General features: G+C 42.1%; 1 protein-coding gene across 1 annotated transcript in view; it reads left to right on the top strand.

Annotated features, from left to right (window-relative positions):
- Positions 1–23,372, top strand: part of LOC126480348 (G-protein coupled receptor Mth2-like) — a 247,377-nt gene that overhangs the window by 200,022 nt on the left and 23,983 nt on the right. Inside the window, exon 5 of the mRNA XM_050103858.1 lies at positions 14,564–14,878. Within this exon, the coding sequence (XP_049959815.1) occupies positions 14,564–14,878 (315 nt within the window). The remainder of the gene's footprint in view (positions 1–14,563; positions 14,879–23,372) is intronic.

Here is a 23,372-nt window from a genome sequence, read left to right as displayed (position 1 = left end):
TAAGCTTTCATTTACATTTCAGACGATTTACATCCAAAAACTTTTTCAACAATAAACACTCTGTTCTATTGAAAAAGGCATTCTGCAGAACTGTATTCACAACAAGCTTCAAATTGACTGCTGACAACTTAGCACTGATCACTAAATCGCAGCTCATCACATGACGCTGCTCGAGCGCCTCCCTAACGTTAAGAAATAACACCACTAGATAGCTTCAAGCATCATGTACAACATGGGGCCTCTTTTATCCTGGCCATCCCGTGCAATACTGATTTTTGCTATGTCTTCCGCTGTCCTGTGTTTGACCTGTACCCTTTTACTTTACCGAGATCCTCCGAAAATAAAAACAAAAAAATTCCACTCCCCACGGCCCCCGCTCCGCATTTAGCCCCTCCTGTGTGTAACTGATTCCTGACCTTTGAAGTGGATTCCGACATCTCGCCCCTCTATGGTGCTAGTCAAGGAATATGTGCAGCCTGCACGGTCGCAGAACCATCGAGTCTCTGATTCAGACTCTCCACTTGGTACTGAACCGAAGATCCGCAAACGGTCATTTAAAGAATGCTACGGTTGGTGAGCTCTGCCTTCATCTTGCAAGACAGCCGCCAAAAATCATAGACAGAAGCTCTTCTGTTGCAAAGCGAAACACATCATTAGCACCGACCTAAGAAACCAAAGGCAGCTGGCTTCAAGGCATCCGGAAGGAACCCTTCCACATCTGGGATGCCTCTCCCGGTATGCACACGGAGTGCACACTAGACGTCTTCCCTCGCCGCCATATCTGTAAGGAATTCCATCACTTACCTACCATCGGAGCTCCCAACTATCCTCAGTGAACGCTTAGATCTTGCAGACTGAGAGGCTTCCACTGTAACAGTGAAAACGATTGCAGCTGGCTCAGGGTCTACAAGACAGCAGCTGAAACCTGCTTTTCAGACAAACTATGGAGGTCTTTGGAGTGGTCCCCCAGAAAGTCTTTTGCTGCGTGCAACTCCTTGAAACGACGTCCCACTCACTGCAGGGGAGGAGTCAACCACATAATGTGCACAGTAACTGGTGATTGATTTTCGGGGGGGGGGGGGGGGTGGACATGGTGGGAGATATGCTGGACCTTCCTTCGATGCCCACGTCCGGCCCCTCAGTGATGCCCATCTGCAAACAACTTCAAACTGCTTTACTGAAGCCGGAACTGTGAGCCAAGGGTCACCAACTCAGTTCACACCCGAACACACCGTTCAGTCCCTGACCATACCAAAGACAGCGGAAAATTGAACTACGTAAACACACAAGAAATTTACGATTTGACTACAAAAGTACACAGACAAATCTAAATAAGCAACACGCTTTTATTTATAAGCTCATGAAATGAACACGCAAACAATCTTACCTACTCATGCTGGTTGTACATAGATCGGCGCCTGTCTAGTATCAAGACATCTGCGGTGTAGCTGTGGGTATAAGAGAAGGAAGAGGACAGGTCAGCAGTTTGTTAGTAGCACGAATAGTAATTTCACTGAACGCCACAGCGCAGCACACTTGCCCCATGGCGAATCGAAGAAGTGTGTAATGGTGTGGAGGGCCATCGGGTGGAATTACCCTGTTCAAATTACAGGCTTCCCTCCCGCCTCCGCAGCCGAGGTCGCTAGATCCAGATAATCGGCCGAACTACGGTGTGGACGTAACATTTTATAAAATCTCTCTTTCTTCCAATCTTATTTACTTTCTAGGCTTCTGAGGGTAATCTTTATCATAGAACCGCATTTGATCAATAATAATGTACTAACGGCTAGAAATTCGCAACACGGAGAAGGAGTTGTGCGACATAAACGAAAGTTGGTATGCGTGTTTCTACATCTGAAAGATGATGTCTGTTCCAATTTCGCTCGTTAACGGTCGTGAGCATCGGTTACCTTTGAGATAGGCCGTGGCGAGTCCCTGTTAGTCAAGAATGCCTTTAAAGCGACAAAGACGCTGTTATCAACACCTCACCTCATTGAATTTGAACGGCGTCGTGTAACAGGGCTGCGAAAAGCTGGATGTTCCTTCTGCAATATTGTAGAAAGACTTGGCAGGCATGCAGTCACTGTACATGACTGCTGGCAGCAGTGATCACGAGAACGGACGGTCGCAAGAAGATCGGGCTCCGGACGGCCACATGACACTACCGAGAGAGAAGACCATTCTGTTCAGCGTATAGCTCTGACGCGTCATACTGCATCTGCAGCAGCAATTTGAGCAGCCGGTGGTAGCACAGTGACACAACGAACTGTTACAAATTAGTTCTTTTAAGGACAGCTCCGAGCCAGAAGCCCTGTAACATGCATTCCACTGATCCCAGATCACCGTCATTTGCGACTTCAGTGGCGTCAAGTGAAAGCTCAGTGGATGGCACAGTGCACGTCTATTGTGTTTCCTGATTAAAGCTGGTTATGCTTCTGTGCCAGTGATGGCCGTGTGTTGGTTATGAAGAGGCCTGCAACCAACCTGTCTGCGTGCTAGACATACTGGACCTACACCTAGAGTTATCGTCTGGGATGCGATTTCGTATGACTGCAGGAGCACTCTCGTGGTTATCCCACACACCCTGCCTGCAAATTTGTACGTCAACCTGGTAATTCGACTTGTTGTGCTGCCATTCAAGAACAGCATTCCAGGGGTCGTTTTCCAACACGATAATGCTCGCCCACATTCCGTTGTTGTAACACAACCTGCAGAGAGTCAACATGTTGCCTTGGCCTGCTCGATCACAAGATCTGTCTCAAATCGAGCACGTATGGGACATCATGGACGACAACTTCAGCGTCATCCGCAAACAGCATTAACCGTCCCTGTATTGATGGACAAAGTGCGACAGGCGTGGAACTCCATCCCACAACTGACATCCAGCACCTATACAACACAATGCATGCATATTTGCATGCGTGTATTCAACAGTCTGTCGGTTAGACCGGTTATTATTGTACCAGCATTTCACGTTTGCAATATCTTATGTTTTTTAATTTTGCGATTTGCAATTTTTTTCCGTCAGTTTATTTCGAAATGTTGAAAGCAACGCGTATGTTATAGACAAGTGTATTTTGTACGAAACCTTATACAAATGCGAGTGCGCTTCTAGACTCCCGCCTCGATAAGACTGCTAAGCGACGAGAGGAAGCTCTCAGCTCCACATTTGGTTTCGTGGCAAGTGAATTTGACTCACCAGCAGAGACTTGTTTTGCCCATCTGAGTGCCTAGCCAGTAACAAAAGAGACACGAATTAAAAAATAATAAGGAATAGTGAGTGCTGCATTAAAACACAAAAATATCAAGCAGCCGGAGAAGTGTGATTACGACGAAACTTTCATCGGTGGGATTCAAGAGTCGGAGAGGAATTGGAAGACTCTTGATCAACACACCGGAGCAGTAATAACCCTAGTTTAGTACCACCTCCGTTGCCAAACAGTTTCTGACAACTGAGAATCAGTTTAAAGGAAAACTATGCAAAATTTTTAATCAAGACTTCAACGTAAGAAAGAGAAGCAAGAAGATTATATTTGTCATAATAGAATCAGTAAAAATGATTATCGCGTTAGTTAACAAAAAAAGGCCTGGTGCAGGAAGAATTTGTCCACAACAGAATTGGTATTTTTAACACTTCTTTACCTTTCTTTATCAAAAAGGAGACAATTTTCTTCAAGTTACATAGAAAACAAATTTACGTAATTTGTAAACTCCCTTAAAGATATGAGAAAAATTCTGTGTTCTACTTATCCCTTCTTAAAACATAAAAAAGAGGACATAATGATATACTTCTCAATGGAAACGTTAACTATGTTACGTCAACGTACAAAGAGAAGACTTAGTCCATTAATACACGGGAACAAGGCCAACAAAATACTTTGGTTGTTCGGTTTTATTTTCGTTTTACAACGAAGGAGTATTATTTTCTACATGTCTGCGCATTATCCTGTAAATGCAGTACCCACTATTCCTTATTATTTTTTCATTCGTGTCTTTTCTGCTGTTGTTAGGTACTCGGTTGGACAAAACAGATCTCTGCTGTTGAGTCAAATTCACTTGCCACGAAGCCAAATGAGGAGCTGAGAGCTTCCTCTCGTCGCTTAGCTGTCGTATCGAGCTGGCGGAAGTCTAGAAGCGCACTCGCTTTTATACAAAGGTTAACGTCGTTTCCTTCGGTAACGAAGGACCCGGGTTAGATTCCCGGTACCTACTCGGATTTTTCTGAGTTAGGGAGACCTGAAAAAGAGCCCACTCAGCCCAGTGAGACTAAATGAGCTGCTGTTTGAATAAAGAACCAGTGGTGTCATCAGGACTCATGTACTAGCAGAAACGGCTAGCGGGACGAGCGACATGCTGATCACATTTACGACGATCATAGGTCGCTCCCCGTACTGCCTTGTACGCGACAGTCGACCTTTCGGAACAAACGTAACATCTAACCTGTGAGTGGTATTTACGTTTATTCACTAAGAAGTTTCATTAAACAACATTTCCAAGTTTTCCTAGTTTTTGGTGAGTAGGAGAGTGTTCTCTGCAACGTAACAGTTGGCTTCTGTACCCACTTTTCTTCCATTTTCGTCACTGCCTCTTTCAATAAGTTAAATAGTAATAGTGTCAAATTACAACCCAATTTCTATCATTTTTGTCGCTAAATCGTCACTGTTTGATCTCTTCATAAATTTTTCACGTGTTGTTTCCTGATATATTGTAAATGATTTGTCTGCCTCGTACTCCATTGCTATTCTCTTCAGACTTCTGTTTTTCTCCCAATATACGTCATTGAAAGCTTTCTCCACATCTGTGGGTGCCTTGAAAATGACTAGAGTTTTCTTTATTCTCTCTGTCAGGAATACTTCCTAGATGCGTTCTACCTTTCCTTGAGCCGATCTGATCATTTTATTATTACTTTTTGGTTTTGCTACTTAACGTGTTACTCTAGTCAAGTTACTGAGCTTCAGATACCAAGCTAATCCTGTGACTATCTCTAACAATTGCCCGTTCATGCTTTCTTCGGTGACGTGAGGAAAATGTTTCTACAAAATTTCCTGTTTCATTCATTTTGGACACCAGAACAAATGATGCATCACTTTTATTCTACTATCATGGTATGATGTATTTCCGCCCTCGTCCCCTCGCCTCGAACAGTGTTTCAGATTTACTACTCTTTCCGTCGTACTGAACAGTAATTATCCGTCTGCACTTTGAATATTACCACCTTTTCTTTTCCAAAAGTTTATAACCTTACTTCACCTCAAAATCACTCCTCTTATTTATTTTCAGCTTCAAGTTTCTCTTTTACCCATTCTGGGCTTCCTTCTTTGCTTTTCCCTTTGTCTTAAGCGACCAGTACCGCTAATTCCCTATCGCATTTAGCAATTTTCCTACTTCATCGCTAAGATAGAACTTTCTGTCATTTTCTCAAATTTTACTTTTTTCTGTCTCCCTTACGTTGATAAGCATCTCCAACTTTAATTATCTGTTTCCCTTCCTGTCTGACAACATTATATACTTTTAATTCTGAGGTCGGTGAAAATGCAGAAATCCTACGTTGCGCAAACGTGCAATCTACTTAGTGCAAGATGTCGGAGTATTAAAGTAACTGACGTTCGTTTGGGAGGAGATGCAGTGGGATTTCATTTTAAGTTCAATCAAAGATATTGGTATCTACAAGTCGGTTTTCAGTAACGCATCATACGTCTTTCGCATATTTCTTACATTCCACAAAAGTAGGCTAGTTAAGCCGCTCTGCAGCAAAGACTAAAACCCTGCCTCGGTGATGTCAGTATTACACTGCTAGAATTATTTTGTAGTTTCGTAAAGAAGGCGCTGCCTATTTGTAGTAGGAAATCGGAAGCAGTGTTGACTAGCCACTGTCATAGACGCCTGAAGGCAGAAGTTTGTCACTGCAGTTGCTGGTAAATGAAAATTTATAAAACCCATTTTCACATAGCACTGTAACATCCTACTCTGTAGGCATACGGGAAGGAATGGAGTGCCTTAAAATATTCTCTCCACAGACACACAACACAATGGCTCGCATTGAAGTTCATTGTTTTTTTTTTTTCCTCTTAACGTCACAGTTCCCCAACAGATAATCGTCATGGACCAACAAATTTTGTAGAACCTACGTAGTACGTGTTCTACATTTCCCTTCTTATTGTCATTGCTGCATTTATTGAAGGGTAATTTTGTTATTGCTTCATTATCCGTGACATTAGAAAGCTCCATTTTGAGCAATGAAGAGACAATTTTCTGAGTAGTGGCCACAGCTCCCTCATAATTGTAAAAGTATTTCATTAGTTTGTAGTCCGTATCTGCGTTTCGTGGCTGCACGTATGTCAGGTCTGCATCTTAAAAAAACATTTCTACTGAAACCACGTGGCTCTCCACGATACTGACGTATTTCATCTTTCGAGCATTATTCTTCTTCGTGCCAGTAATGCACTAAACATGTTTTACTGTGCCACCTTTAGACTTATCAGGGACTTTCCTGGAACAGGAAAATGCTACCAACTGTTGGTTCCACGAAGAACGTTACCGTCCAGATGTCATCATTACTCAATTACGAACAAAACAATCCTCTTATTTCTGTGACTCCTATTCGGCACAACACATGTACATTTTCCATCAAAAGATAAACCCGTAGTACCCACTTAGCTCCGGTGGATGCACAAAGATATAGAAGTTCTTTGCTGTTGCCGCCTGCATGCTGAATGTTATCATTAATACACCTGCCTGGTTTCATACAAGAAAAAATTGCTGTTGTCTGCCAGTTTCCCCAAAACCTTGGAATTTTATCCGGTGTACAAAAATTTTGGAAATTTGTGGTAAGGTCTTATGGGACCAAATTGCTGAGGTCATCGGTCCGTAAGCTTACACTACTTAATCTAACTTAAACTAACTTACGCTAAGGACAACACACACACACCCATGCCCGAGGGAGGACTTGAACCTCCGACGGGGGGAGCCGCGCGGAACGTGACAAGGCGATTCAGAACGCTCGGCTACCCCACGCAGCTAACCGGTGTACTGTTCTTACTATTTTTTCTAGTTCAATCTAATACCTAAACGTCAGGTTGTACCCATAAATTAATGACTGAAACGATAGTGTTACCTACTACCTTTGACTTTTTACATATTGAACAGTTATTTGTGAAGCAGTATTTGAACAGTTATTTGTGAAGCAGTATTATTGCCGAATCTTTATAAAACGCCTGTCTTGTACAAAACCTTACAACTGGCCTCTAAGGTAATGAAATGTAAGATTTCATAATCCGAGGGTCGTAAAAATTAGTGAGTGTATCAGACTGATGTGATTAACTCTGTGCAATGCCTGGGAATAAAAATATATGCAGATTTGTAACGGAACGATAACAAAGGGTCCATTTAAGTAAAGGACAGGCTTCGATGTTGAGCCATGGTCTAGCGGTAACGTCTTTGACCAGTAGTCAACACGTCATGGGATTCAGGTCCAAACCCAGCCACTGCATAAATTTTGAATAAAAATCATCATCAATGGCAGCCGAAGACTTCGGGCATAAGATGCCACCCTCTCACTGCCAACGGCCTAGTCAAGAGGCCGGAAGAGCAGACAGAGTTTCAGGGCACTTTCTTGTCCTTGGGGCAGGAAACTGTCCCAAATAGGCGGAAGAATCAGCAGTGGCATGAGGTTGTGTAATAGAAGGCAATGGAAACCACTGCATTAAATACATGTAATCTGTATCCACAGGACATGTGGCCTATAATTGAAAAGTGTCATGATGATCTCTTCACTGGCAAAAGAATCCGGATTAGTCCCCCATTTGGATTTTTGGGAGGGGACTGCCAAGAGGAATGTGCCCATGAGAAAAAGACGCAATAACCAACGAAGATATAGTATTGTATGTTTCGTAACATGGGATGTCAAAAGTTTGAATATAGTAGGAAAGCTAAAAAATGTGAAAATGGAAAAGCAAAGACGCAGTCTAGATATAGTAGGAGGCTGTTAAGTTAAGTGGAAAGAAGGACTGTGGTCCGAGGAATATAGGGTAATATCAACAACAACAGAAAATGGTATAATGGAAGTAGTATTCTTCATGACAGTCTATGTCAGTACAATACATTTCAAGTACACATTGAGTAGTGGGGCAACCTCCATTCTGGGGCGTTTTGTTAGTGCAGGTTGCATACATTCAGAGGCAAACTTGACTGATTTACGACCTCCTCCCTCTCCTCTTAACCTAGGTTGTTTATGACCCCCTGGGGACAATCCATCCTTCCAAGAGAGCACCCCAGCCCTCCACTTCCCCCTATACCTCCCTTGCCCCTCTGGAAACCTCCAACCCTCCCCCCTCGCCGATACAAGCACACTTTCAGACTTGAGTTATTCGAGTAGCCCCCAAGATTGGCAAAGTCTTTCAGAAGTTCGAAATATGGCGCGTACTTCAATGCGAGATGCTTTTAATAATTTCCACAACGCAATTCTGTCTCGAAATCTGGCAGAAAATCCAGATTCTGGTCATACAAAAGCACACCAGTGGCAAGACGCAGTCAATACCTTCACTATTTGATAACAACGGTGTAGTCACTGATGACAGTGCCACCAAAGCAGAGTTATTATACACGGTTTTCCGAAACTCCTTCGCCAAAGAAGACGAAGTAAATATTCCTGAATTCCAATCAAGAACAACTGCCAAGATGAAAACATAGAAGTAGATATCCTCAGAGTAACAAAGCAGCTTAAATCACTTAATAAAGGCAAGGCCTCCGGTCCAGATTGTATAGTGGTCGGGTTCCTTTCAGAGTATGCTGATACAATAGCTCCATATTTAGAAATTATATACAACTGCTTGCTCACAGAAAAATCCATACCTAAAGACTGGAAAATTGCTCAAGTCACACCAATATCCAAAAAGGAAAATAGAAGTAATCCGCTGAATTACAGGCCCATATCACTAACGTCGATTTGCAGTGGGGTTTTGGAACATATACTGTGTTCGAACATTATGAAGTACCTCGAAGAAAACGATTTATTGACACATAGTCAGCACGGATCAGAAAACATCGTTCTTGTGAAACACAAGTAGCTCTTTACACTCATGAAGTAAGGAGTGCTATTGACAGGTGATATCAAATTGATTCCATATTTCTAGATTTTCAGAAGGATTTCGACGCCACTCCTCACAAGCGTCTTCTAACCAAACTGCGTGCCTATGGAATATCGCCTCAGTTGTGCGACTGGACTCGTGATTTCCTGTCAGAAGGGTCACATTTCGTAGTAATAGACGGAAAGTCATCGAGTAAAACATAAGTAACAACTTGCGTTCCCCAAGGAAGTGTTATAGGCTCTCCATTGTTCCTGATTTATATTAATAACATAGGAGAGAATCTGAGTAGCCGTCTTAGATTGTTTGCAGATGATGCTGTCACTTACCGTCTTGTAAAGTCATCAGATGACCAAAGCGAATTGCAAAATGATTTAGATAAGATAACTGTATGGTGCGAGAAGTGGCAATTGACCCTGAATGAGGAAAAGTGTGAAGGTATTCACATGGGTACTAATAGAAATCCGCTAAATTTCGATTACACGATAAGTCACACAAATCTGAAAACTGTAAATTCAACTAAATACTTAGGGATTACAATTAAAAATAAACTAAATTGGAACGATCACATAGACACTGTTGTGGATAGAGGAAACCGAAGATTCATTGACGGAGCACTTAGAAAGTGCAACAGGTCTACTAAAGAGACTGCTTACACCACGCTTTGTCCGCCCTATTCTGGAGTATTACTGTGCGGTGTGGGATCTGCATCAGGTGGATTTGACGGATGACATCGAAAAAGTTCAAAGAAGGGCAGTTCGTTTTGTACTATCGCGAAATAGGGGAGATAGTGCCACAGACGTGATACGTGAACTGGAGTGGCAATCATTAAAACAAAGGCGTTTTTCGTTGCGACGAGATCTTCTCATGAAATTTCAGTTGCCAGTTTTCTCCTCCGATTGCGAAAACATTCTGTTGGCACCCACCTACATAGGGAGAAACGATCATCGCAATAAAATAAGAGAAATCAGGGCTCGCATAGAAAAATTTAAGTGCTCGTTTTTCCCTTGCGCCGTTCGAGAATGGAACGGTAGAGACAGCTTGAAGGTGGTTCATTGAACCCTCTGCCAGGCACTTTATTGTGAGTAGCAGAGTCATCACGTAGCTGCAGAACAATTAAAAGTCCTGATACCGCTTAACAAACTAGACAGAGACAATCTGTGTGAAACACAACTGTCAAATATAATCTAAAAGTTGCTCATAGCCCTAGTTATCGACGTCTTTGAAGTGTGCACTATGCTCGTTACTGGCTGATACTTTCTTTACGTTCCTATACGTAGTATTCCATACTGCAGATGATGATGATAATGATGATGATGATGATGATGAAGATGACGATGACACTTGTGGCAAATCATCTACAGCTCCATTAAATGGCTTAACATGCCTCATGTGGATAATCGAAGTTTTCATCGGCATCTGCATCTTTAAAAAAACCGTTAACCGGCGATGGAGTTTCCACCACTCGGTACAGTCCGTGGTATCGGGTCAGGAATTCTTTCATTTTGCTCATAGGGATGTGTGCATGCGGTACCAAAATCCCAGCAGTTTCCACGCGAGTTGTCCAGTCTGCACGGGACACTCTAAAGCTTTCGTCATCCTAGTGAAGATGTTGATGTTGTTGTTGTTGTTGTCTTCAGTCCTGATACTGGTTTGATGCAGCTCTCCATGCTACTCTATCCTGTGCAAGCTTCATCTCCCAGTACCTACTGCAGCCTACATCCTTCTGAATCTGCTTAGTGTATCCATCTCTTGGTCTCCCTCTACGATTTTTACTCTCCACACTGCCCTCCAATGCTAAATTTGTGATCCCTTGATGCCTCAGAACATGTCCTACCAACCGATCCCTTCTTCTTGTCAAGTTGTGCCACAAACTCCTCTTCTCCCCAATTCTGTTCAATACCTCCTCATTAGTTATGTGATCTACCCATCTAATCTTCAGCATTCTTCTGTAGCACCACATTTCGAAAGATATGAGCTGAAAATGTGGAAATCCATTGAGATAAGCGACTCTGACAAAGGGGCAGATTATTATTAATCGGAGCTTGTAAAAGAGTATTTCGGAAACGGCGAAGCTGGTCAAATGTTCATGTTCTACTGTCGTCTGTATTTGCGGAAAGAGGTAGGAGGATAGTTATCTACCACTAGGTGCCAAATGGTTGAATTTCCACGACTCTTCACAGAATGTGGGGTTCGGAGGCTTGTCTGCTCTGTAAAGTAGAGTAGATGGTAATCTTTGGCATCTCTGCCGAAAGAGCACGATGCTGGTGCACGCACAAGTGTTTCGGAGCACACCGTTCATCGTATAGTGTTGAAGAAGCAGCTCTGCAGCAGACCACTCAACCTTATGTGTTCACATGCTGACCAAACAACATCGTCAATTACGATTGCAGTGGGCACAGGACCTTCGAGATTCGCTTGTTGATCAATGGAAACGTGTCGGCTCTTCGAATGAATCACATTTTTGCTACACTAGGTCGATGGTCACCTCCACAAACGCCGTCATCGAGGTGAACGGCGGCTCAAAACGTGTAGCGCGCCATGGGCACAAGCTGGTGGGAGCAGTATTACGCTGTGGGAGACATTCTCCTGCGCTTGCAGGAGGCCTGTGGTAGTAATCGAACACAAGCTGACAGCTGCGTTCCACTTACGTCCTTTCATGTCTGATGCCTTTCCGACGGCGATGTCATCTTTCAGCAGTGTGATTGTCCGTGTCTCGGAGCCAGAACCGAGCTACAATGGTTTGAAGAGAATTATAGTGAACTCACGTTGATGTCTCGGCGACCAACTTCGTCTCACGTAAATCCTGTGAACCCATCCGCGACGCTGTTGGACGCCATCACCGCGTACGCAAATCAGCAGCCCGTTATTTACGCGAATTACAGGACCCGTGCTTAGGCGTGTAATGCCATATACTTCCACAAAAAAAAATACCAACAAACTGTTGGATACCTGATACGCAAAATCAGTGATGTATTTCGTTCCAAGGATGGACAAGGAACATATTAAGCAGGTGGTCATAATGTTTTGTTTTGGCTGATTAGTTTATTATCTCATAAGGCGAAAGGTCAGTAGCTGCGTGGACTTTGGGATTGTACGCAGCAGTTGCGTAATTAAGGTACGCAGGGGAGCTGTCGTGATTACTATTCACAAAACAGCTAAACATTTTAGAAACTATAGGATGAGCTTTGTTCTCCCATTGGCTTGAGAGAGGAGAGGGCTTGTCCTAAGCTTGCAGATGTGAAGCAGTCGATACAAATATTTTATCATCGCAATCAGTACTATTCTGGGACGCAACGCTACACAAGCACGAGAGGAAATGTTCAGACAGCGTTGAACCTGCAGTCAGTCAATTCAGTCTCCGTCCTATGAAATATTGGTACGGAATCGTTGACAGTTCAAGCTCTCTTCACTCGCGTACAAATATCTTTAAATTTTATGTTCCCAGTTATAAAACTCTCGCACAGTCAATTAAGATCGACAAGCGTTATTACTATGTTGTTCAGACACGTTCTTTCCGTTGGCTGTAGACTTTGCAGAATATTAGTTCAGCTTAATCATGTACCATTTGGCCTTTACTAAATGCACTTTTCTATACAAAATAATTGACTTTATACGTTTTCTAGTCGTCTTTCACCAAAATATTAACACATCATCGCTCATCACAACACCACAGCCCCACTCCTACCCTTAAATGTTGTCACCTTTTTCGACACTTAATTTACATTGTCAGTATTTTGTCTGTGGACATTGCACTCAAGTTACATAATATATACATGTACAAAAATCTCACATATATAAAATTTATTAATATTCAAATGATGTGCCAAGTGTTCGAAATTTCCCGTTACAAACTTCTAGGGCTTTTGGAGGGAGTGAATACATATTTTGAATAGGAACCCATGTCCGGAAACGTCATCCAGCGACGCTACAGAGCGTCAAAGTTAAGGCGCCGGAGACTGTAGTGTATGTATAAACAGGATGATTCCGTGATAATGTTACAAAATTTGTAGAATGATGCAGTTATCGAAAGTTATAAGCGTAAACCGTTCTGGTATTCTGGTATCTATGACACTGAAATGTATGTTCTGGTACCGTTGTTGATAAGATTGTAGGATAGGTAACTTTCAAAGGTGGTGGTATGGGCCAAAACGAGGAAGAAATATCAAGTAAACATGGGTCCTAAAATGCATACCTGACGAGCTACGAACACTCTTTCATCTTCGCTACTGTGAAATACATGTCCCCTGGTGAGCAAAAGCTCATGGCTCTTTAGGCGTGCAGTTCAGGGCCCATGTTTACTAGACATTATTTTCTTGTTTTGGTCATACTACCACGTCTGAAAGTTGCCTACCCTACAATCTTACCAACAACAGTACCATTACATGAGTTCCACCGTCAAAGGTACAGGGACCCTAACGTCAGATCGGTAAATTTCTCCTTCTCCATCAGCCTAGAAATTCGTAACATCATCACAGAACCACCATGTATTTGCATGTATTTGCATGTATTTACAGGCGCTGGTGCCTATGACTTTGACGCTCTGTAGTGTTGTTGGGTGACGTTTCCAGACGTCGGACATGGGTTCCCATTCAAAGTACCGGGTGATCAAAGAGTCAGTATAAATTTGAAAACTGAATAAATCACGGAGTAATGTAGATAGAGAGGTACAAATTGACACACATGCCTGGAGTGACATGGGGTTTTATTACAACCAAAAAAATACAAACGTTCAAAAAATGTCTGACAGATGGCGCTTCATCTGATCAGAATAGCAATAATTAGCATAACAAAGTAAGACAAAGCAAAGATGATGTTCTTTACAGGAAATGCTCAATATGTCCACCATCATTCCTCAATATTAGCTGTAGTCGAGCAATAATGCTGTGAACAGCACTGTAAAGCATGTCCGGAGTTATGGTGAGGCATTGGCGCCGGATGTTGTCTTTCAGCATCCCTGGAGATGTCTGTCGATCACGATACACTTGCGACTTCAGGTAACCCCAAAGCCAATAATCGCACGGACTGAGGTCTGGGGACCTGGGAGGCCAAGCATGACGAAAGTGGCGGCTGAGCACACGATCATCACCAAACGACGCGCGCAAGAGATCTTTCACGCGTCTAGCAATATGAGGTGTTTTTTGTTCTAATAAAACCCCATGTCATTCCAAGCGTGTGTGGCAATTTTTACCTCTCTATCTACATTATTCCGTGGTTTATTAAGTTTTCAAATTTATACTGACTTTTTGATCACCCAGTATTATGTACTCACTCCCCTTCACGAGTCCTAGAAATAAAGGGAATTTCCGGACGCCCTATATAAAAATTAATGTAAAATGACTATGAAAAATAATAATAATCACGCGAAGAAAAGCTGCCTCTCAGAGTGAGACTCTTCCCACTATTTCTTAATGTTGCGTGAACAAGTTCCAGTCCGCCCACGCTGGCGCATTTTAAGCTACGCCGTTTCGCGCCCGCAGGCGGAGACAGGTGCGCCTGGGCGGGCGCGCTCTGGTGGCGGCGCTGCTGTGCTACGGCTGGGGGTCGCCGCTGGTGTTCCTGTGCGCCGCGCTGGTCGCGCACCACGCGCCGCCGCACCACCACCTGCTGGCGCCCGGCTTCGGCGAGCGCCGCTGCTGGTTCACCACGCAGCACCAGTCGTGGTCCTACTTCTTCGGCCCGGTGGCTGTGCTGCTCGCCGTCAACATGGTGCTCTTCCTGTGGGCTGCCGTCGTGCTCTGCAGGACGGAGCCGTCCACGGCCACTTCGCGGCCGCACAAGACGCTGCGCTACAGGTACTTGCGGCCACAGCCCTAAAGCCGCCGACACACGGACCGTGCATCCGAACGTTGAGCGTGCCGAGTTTCTGACGTCACAGCGTGGAATAGCACGTTCGGGAGTCTTTCCGAAGGTGCAGAGCAATATCTGGCATGTAAGATATTCTGAGCGTGCGCGTCTGAGCGTTGACCAATGAGATGGCACAACGCCACCTACGTCACACGCACGCCGTCTCCCGTCAGTACAGAGTTGTGAGGCGCCATATTGGCATTCATTTCAAGCCTATATGTATATATGCCGTTTCTGAGCACCAGCAAAATTGAGAATCACTGGAAAACCCGTTGTTGTGTGATTTGTTCCAATAAATTAATGAGAAACTTCATTCGTGGCAAAAGAATTATTGTAACGAGCGTATTATGAGAGTAGGCTATTTGAAGGCAGCGACACACTGAAGATCCACCCAAAATGCATGGTTGTTCGTACAATTTGTTATAATTAAATTTCAATTAATAACATAATTATCTACGATTAACGTTTTCAGCAAGGCGTAAAACAATATTTTTAAAACGTAGCCTGTTGTTGGTTTAGTGTAATGAGTAGCGTCTCTGTCCGGTAACAAGTCTTCGTTGGGGCGGTGGTTCGCGTCCTAACACTTGCCGGAACGGTAACTTAGCGTATTCGGTCAGAGGGTTGGCTGTCCTCTGTAATAAAAAAACTGAGTTAACGGATCAACCATGAACTGAATCGGGTGTCTTCCGACGTAGGCCCCGAGCAGATACAACGAACTAAAACGAACAAACTGAGATTACAAAAAAAAAAAAATTCGCATTTTTTCCTAACATTCGCGTTTTTATTTATTTCTGATACTTTATTATTAGTTTAATATAAGTATGTGCTATAATATTTGATGTTATGTAAATATAAGTTCACCTTTCTTTAAGGGGTGACTTTGTTCGATTGGCTAAATTATAGGACAGCTTGCGCTACTTGTATAAAGATATTTTGCTCCTTTTTCTTTTACGTTTCGTAATTCACATGTTGCAAAGATTCTGCTATTGGTCAGGAATAGTGATAAAGTAAGACTGACCTTGGAGTTTTACTAAAATGTGGGAATGATGAAATAATGTTTATCGTATGCGGAGTATTCCAAATTTGTACCGCACTCTTTGTAATGGAACTTTTATAAGTCTGTGTCCTTATTGATTGGACATGGCGTTTTCCTTTTCGTGGACGATGGAGGAAATGTGCGTTTTAATAGAGCTAACGTGGGAATTTTACGCACGCCCGTTGAGTAAACAGTGTGATTTACGAACTAGAAACATCCCTCAACTGCCGCTGGAGTGCGTTGCAATCGCGTATACCACGTTGGGGCCCACGTACCGTATGCACAAGTCGCATCGTTCCTGAGCGTTAAGCAGCATGTTGAACTCGTCACGCTCAACGTTAACGTTCGACAGCACGGTCCGTGTGCCGACGGCTTAAAACTTTCCGTCTCGTTCTCGTCTTAAGCCTATTTTACACGATCGACTTTCTAGCCGCAAACGTTCGTACAGCAGCGCCGCTGCCGTGTTGCTCCTGTACTGAGATTCGCCTCTAACGAGAGGTCGTTTTTGTTTACACGTCAGCCCCAAAACTATGTGCGTCGTGGGAGTTACCTGCTTTTCATTTTGTCATCGAAATTGTGAAAGCGAGGTTATGAGGGACCATCCTTCTCAGAAAACGTCAAAATACATTGACATAATTTAGGAACTAGCCATTATGATAGAGTTTATTAATAACCAAAACATTCTTGGCAAAGGTCATGTGGTAAATTCACCACACTGCTGAGAACTGAAAAAATGGATAAGCGTCCTCCAAACATTTCAGTATATCCACACTTATTTCCTCGAGATAACATATACAAGGGTTGGAACTTTGATAGTGGCAACTATTGATCTATAGCTCATACAAAATAGATACGTGTTTCAAAGTTTTACTGACCTTCAAAGTAGTCACTAGCATTGTGTATAGCCCCTTGCCAGCGATGTGGAAGTCGTTGGATACTCTTAGCAGTGCCAGTTGTGTTGACAGTTCGAGCAGCGCGGTCTATTGCCCGCGAATTTGTAGCAGTTCTTAAGTGAATGACCTGAAGTGTTTCCTTCAGTTCAGAAATCGAGTTGAGCTCACGAGGGCTTAAGTCAGGGGAGTGCAGTAGGTGGTATAGCACTTATCAGCCCCCTCAGTCAAACAAATCAGTAACAGCTTGCACTGTACGTGCTTGAGCATTGTCCTGCAAAATGATGGTAAAGTCCTGCAGAAAGTGTCATCACGTCTGTTTGTAAGCTGGTCGTAGGTTGTGTTCCAAAAATGAACAGCACTGCTAAGAGTATCCTACGACTTACACATCGCTGGCAACGGGTCATACACAATGCTGGTGACTACTTTGAAGGTCAGTAAAACTTTGAAACCCGTATCTATTTTGTACGAGCTGTAAATAAATAGTTGCCACTATTAAAGTTCCAACCCTCCTACACAGAAACACACACAATAATTATAAGCCTGTAAAAAGCGCCGATCTGCTTTATCTCAAGTACCTTATCTTTCTAATTGCCAAATAAGATCGAAAAATAATTTTGTCATTCAGTATATCTGGAAAAGCTCTAACAAAAAATAGTTAATCTACATGCGTTCTTATTCATTTATGCATAGTGTATGCTTTTTCATTGGCTATGTATTCTAAAGTCCAAACATCTATTCGCTTTCAGATATTTGGTCTTCATTTTGGGAGAACAGCAGCAGCAAAAATATTAAATCCTCGTGTGAACTCCGTAATGTGTCACGAGAGAAAAGACAACAATACAATAAAGATTAAGAAGACAGAAAAGTACCAACTCCACTTCTTTAACATGAGTGAGCACAGCACTGTGTCTGCCGCAGTCTTCTGTTTATGCACATGTGCAGTGTGCAGCACACACACATTTTTAGGATTCTACACTCGGCATAAATCAGTTCATCGCTGACCTCACTGAACGACTTGTGACCTAATTGGCAGCTGAATTTACACATACAAGTGATGTGCTCTCGCCACGAGCAGTCAATTTTCAGAGGAAACCTGCAGGCGTAGAAATGGATTTCCGTTTTATGTGGAACAGCTAAGAAACCAAAATACCAGGTGTTTCAAAAGGAATATCGAGGTTTTAAGGCTTTGTAGCAATCGACTTAAAAGTATAAATAATACATCGAATGAAAGAGTAACTCAAACAGTTCGTTTTAAGAGTATTCAATGTCAGCACCATTCATCACACAGTATGTACCGAGTCAATAGGCGAGTTCTCCCCAATCCTTGATCAGTGCATCTTTAGTAATTGTTGCAACAACTTCAATCCTCTTCTTATGTTGGGTAGATTAGCTGGTAGCGGAAACATGTACACATGATGCTTTATGAACCTCTAAAGGTAAAAACGCATGGCGTCAGGTAGGTTGCACGTGGAACCAATGAGAAACAAGCTTTATCATCCAGCATCTTGCGGCCAATCCAGCGGTCGTGTACAACATCGTTCAACCAATCACGTACTGGTTTATGCCAGTGATGGGGCGCACCATCTTGCTGCAAAATAATCTGTGGTTCAGATTCTTCCAGTTGAGGAAAGAGCCATAGTTCCACCGTTTCAAGAAGCACCAGTTGCAGTTGCTTCAAAATAAAACAAAGGCTCATAAACTTCCCGCCGCTATATGGCACAAAAAACATTCAGTTGCGGCGAGTCTCGCTGCAACTGTACCATCTCGTGGGTGTTGGCCGATAACCATATGCACACACTATGTCTGTTCACATCAAATGTCTATTCATCACTGAAAAACAACGTGATTCAAAAAATCTTCGTCGTGAAGCAACATTTTGTTTGCAAAGTAGGGACAGAAACTATTGTGTGTAGGCTTTAGAGCTTGTAAGAACTGCAAACGATAAGGACATGTTTGTAAGTGTCTTCTTAAGTCTCTATACAGATGTCACTCTTTGAAAAATAAATGTTCTGTTAGAGTAGATGACATCTCTAAGAAGTTACTAAAACAATGTGGAGCAATTACAGCTGATGTTTTGAGTCACATGTGTAATGCATCACTGACTCAGAGTATTTTGCCAGACAGGTTAAAATATGCCAATGTCAGGCCTCTCTACAAAAAGGGGGAAACCACAGATGTCAATAATTACCGGCCTGTATCCTTGCTTATTGCATTTTCAAAAAATTTTGAGAAAGTAATGTACTCAAGAGTGGTTAACCATCTCAACAGTAATGGGATACTTAGTAAATCACAGTTCGGATTTCAGAAATGCTGTTCCACTGAGACAGCAATATAAAATTTCACTGTCCACATAATAGAGTCTTTAAATAGTAAATTGTCACCAGTAGGAATATTCTGTGACTTATCCAAAGCATTTGATTGTGTAAACCATGACATTATGTCAGAGAAATTACAATTCTATGGTATAAATGGAACAGCATATGAGTGGTTTAAGTCATATCTACAGAACAGGAACCAAAAGTCTCTTTATATGCTTCAAGCGATTCAATGGAGTTTGCCACTACATCTAACTGGGGTGAAATTACGTTAGGTCTTCCACAAGGTTCGATCATGGGTCGCCTCCTGTTCTTGATATATGTGAATGGCCTCCCTTCTTATGTGAAACAAGATGCTGAACTGACACTGTTTGCTGCTGATGCAAGCATAATTATTAATCCAGTAAAAGAAAGTCCGATAGAAAATGATACAAATAAGGTCTTTGGAAAAGTCATTAATTGGTTTTCTGTGAATGGGCTTGCTCTGAACTTTGAAAAAACACAGTACATCCAATTTTCTCCTGCAAAAAGTATAATTTCTTCAATAAACATAACACATCAGTAGCCAGGGTAGAGCATACTAAGTTTTTGGGTGTGCATATAGATGAGAATATTAATTGGAAAAGTCATATTTTGGATCTCCTAAAACGACTAGGTTCAGCAACTTTTGCAATCAGAATAATTGCCAATTTTGAGGATGTAGAAATTAGTAAGCTAACATACTTTGTGTACTTCCACTCTCTGATGTCATATGTCATAATATTCTGGGACAACTTAACACTTAGGCAAAAGGTATTCACTGCTCAAAAGAAAGTAGTTAGAATAATGTGTGGGGTTCATAGTCACACATCTTGTAGGCATCTGTTTAAAAGGTTAGGAATTCTTACAACTGCTTCACAGTACATTTACTGAGCAATGAAATTTTTTCTCAACAACATGAACCAGTTTAAAATCAACAGCGACATTCATGATTACAATACCAGAAAAAGAAAGACCTACACTATGCTTTACTTAACCTATCTTTGGCACAGAAAGGGGTAAAATATGCTGCTATGAAACTTTTTGATAAATTACCAGATGAATTAAAATGTCTGACAGACAGCAGTAATAGTTACAAAAACAAATTGAAATCATACCTCCTTGACAACTCCTTCTATACCATAGATTAATTCTTGAGTATGAGTAAATAAATCTGGAGATAAATTATATGCATTTTGTCCATTTAAGGGAATTGGATAGATAATAGAAATATTTAGGTATAAGGCTATAACGCAAAACAACTTGTTTCCTGTGCACATTTCTTGTGCATTTGACACGTTTCAAATCATAACGGTTTTTCTGTCCTATTGATCAGTGGAACACATAACTAACTAACTAACTAACTAACTAATTGCTAATTCACGACTACCCTTTCGAAAATGATTTCTTGGGGCTACACACGAAACATTCTCTCACTCATTTAACATGTTCTCGAGTCACTCTTAGATGTCCCACACTCTTCCCTTTGCAAAGACAGGCAGTGTCCTCAAACTAATGATACCATCCACGGATGTTGTAATTACTTGCAGGATTACAATGACATTTACGTGGAATGCACGTTGCACTGTCACCAACATATGCATCCCTTGCAAACAGCAAAACACCAAAGGATTTTGTTCACTAGTCTCTATCTTTGCTACTAGCACTTTCTAACGGAAACAGTGAATGCATAGGCGCACAGGTGTACAAACGAAATTGTGTTGCTCTTTCATTTGATGTATTATTTATAATTGTAAGTTGGATCATTGGATGTATAAAAAAGCTACAAAGTGTTAAAACCCCAATATTCATTTTAAAATATGTAATGTGGAGGGGCAGGATGGAGGGGGGCGTCGGGGGGGGGGGGGGTGTCGTATACCATACATCAGATATAAATGGAAGTTTGCATCAGTTGTTGGTAAGAACAAAAAAGCAGAATCGAATAAAAGAAAGCAAAGTGATATGAATTTTTTCGTAATATAAACACCAACAGCACAATCTGTCACGGAACTGCGTCTTGGTGGTAACGTTTATGTATTTTTTGTCATTTTGTACAGTAGTATAAACACATCACTTCTAAATAGGTAACAAATTTGTATGTCTTAATGATATACAAACTTTATCATCCTGTACAATGAAACAATCATCTATTGCCCCAGTAAAAAACACATTCATCATTAAGGATTTGTTCTCCCCACATACCTCCACACTCACTGTTTTAAGTACAAAAACGTGAAAGTCTTTTCACCAACCTGGAGATTTACCAACAGTTAAAAGAAGACTGCCTTGTCCAATGGTATCCCTTTCGCAGATGTTTGGTGAATGACAACATATTCTGTCCTCAAAACCAAAACATGTCTGTCACTTTCTATGCTGCTTCAGGTCTCGTTTGTAAACACAGCGATTCTCCATCGATCTATGGTCGCTTAGGTTAGGTTAACTACACTATGTCCGGTTCAATGCAAACAATCCGATGATTAGTCACTGGACTCGCATTCGGGAGGACGACGGTTCAATCCCGCGTCCGGCCATCCTGATTTAGGTTTTCCGTGATTTCCCTACATCACTCCAGGCAAATGCCGGGATGGTTCCTCTGAAAGGGCACAGCCGACTTCCTTCCCCATCCTTCCCTAATTCGATGAGACCGATGACCACGCTGTCTGGTCTCCTTCCCCAACCAACCAACCAATCCGATGAGATGAGCAGTAAGTGCTGCAAGAATGACTGGCTATCTCACTTAAATGATACCTTCCTTGAGTAATTTACCCAACAGATTCGTACACTCACGCTTCCGATTGCATCAGTGAGGCCAGATCGTAGTTGGAATGGTGTAATTCTCTTATTTCTGAAAGAGTTACATCCGCTCAAGTATAGGCTTTCACCATCTTTGGCTGTGCCTTCTGGATATTGAACTTTTGTTTTTCACAGATTGTGGCCATAAGTTCTAATCAGAAGTTAACCAAACCCGTCAGTTCTGTTTGAGTATGACCCACTCGTAATTTCCAGTGGCACTCTGACGCAATTCACCCAGTGAAAATGCATCATTTGATCACTCTACTCTGAAATACGCAGTTGTCGACTTTGATCCGATGACACAGACTGCAAAGCCTCTGTTTAACATGTGTTAGTTTAGTGATAATATACTCGAATTTCGTGTTAACAGATTGGTGTTTTATCAAGTTTTGTAAGTCTTCCTTAATTCACAGAAACCAATGAAGAGACAATCTCTAAAATAATGTCATGAAAATTAATCACGTACCTATTAGGCGCAGTTCACATTGAGGCGATACAACACGTGAAATGATATGCAATACGATATGCTATTCACGAAATGACGCAGCAACAAACCGCATCAACGGAGCGCATGGAAAAACAGTTGAAGCAACTTAACTGGATCACAGTGAGACGACAGCGATACGTCAACGGGATGTTAAGTTCTCCCTATGTTTCCGCTAATGTTTATTATTGTACATTTCGGCCAGTCGGTGCGGAAATTTGTAAACAGAAAGCTTTCCGACAAATCGCGTAATAAATTCCGCCGTAAAGCGGCGGTGTGATTAAGATACGGAACAAAAGTTACTAAAATATGGCTCCAGATTGGTTGTAAGAATAAGTGAGAACGTACATTCGCGACAAAATGAGACCACAAAACAATCAAATGTTTTTCAAATATTTATACCGGTTAGTTACGTGTCCTTATGTGATACTCGCGAACGTACACTTCGTTCAGAGGCACGCACGGACTGTCCCTTGTGGCCTACGTAAAGAAAAGTTGAGGAGAAGTACATTTATTTTATCTTTAAAGAAATAGACTGGTTCGGACATAGTGAAAGTAAAATAGTTACAGGTGCCTGGTCGCGGCTTACCATGACCTGAGAACAAAATTAGATATGGTGGCCACAAAAGGAAGTAGATAAGTGCATTCACGTACCTCTGTTATTATGCAGCGTCGTATTGGAGATCGGCGCCCAATCTTATATGAGATTTTGAAAAGAAAATTTCCAAGAAATAACTTCATGGGATTCCAAGGTTGTGGATTCGTTGGACCGTCACTGAAAAACAGTGTCGATACGTTTTTATACGGTAATTATTCAGCATATTGCACACATTGTCATACGTCCTTACAATTCGACTCACAGATAACGAAAGACGACTCTTTGTCAAAAAAAAAAAAAAAAAA

This window comes from Schistocerca serialis, chromosome 1 (assembly GCF_023864345.2).
Source record: "Schistocerca serialis cubense isolate TAMUIC-IGC-003099 chromosome 1, iqSchSeri2.2, whole genome shotgun sequence".
NCBI classification, from domain to species: domain Eukaryota; kingdom Metazoa; phylum Arthropoda; class Insecta; order Orthoptera; family Acrididae; genus Schistocerca; species Schistocerca serialis.
This window is presented reverse-complemented; position numbering and strand designations above follow the sequence as displayed.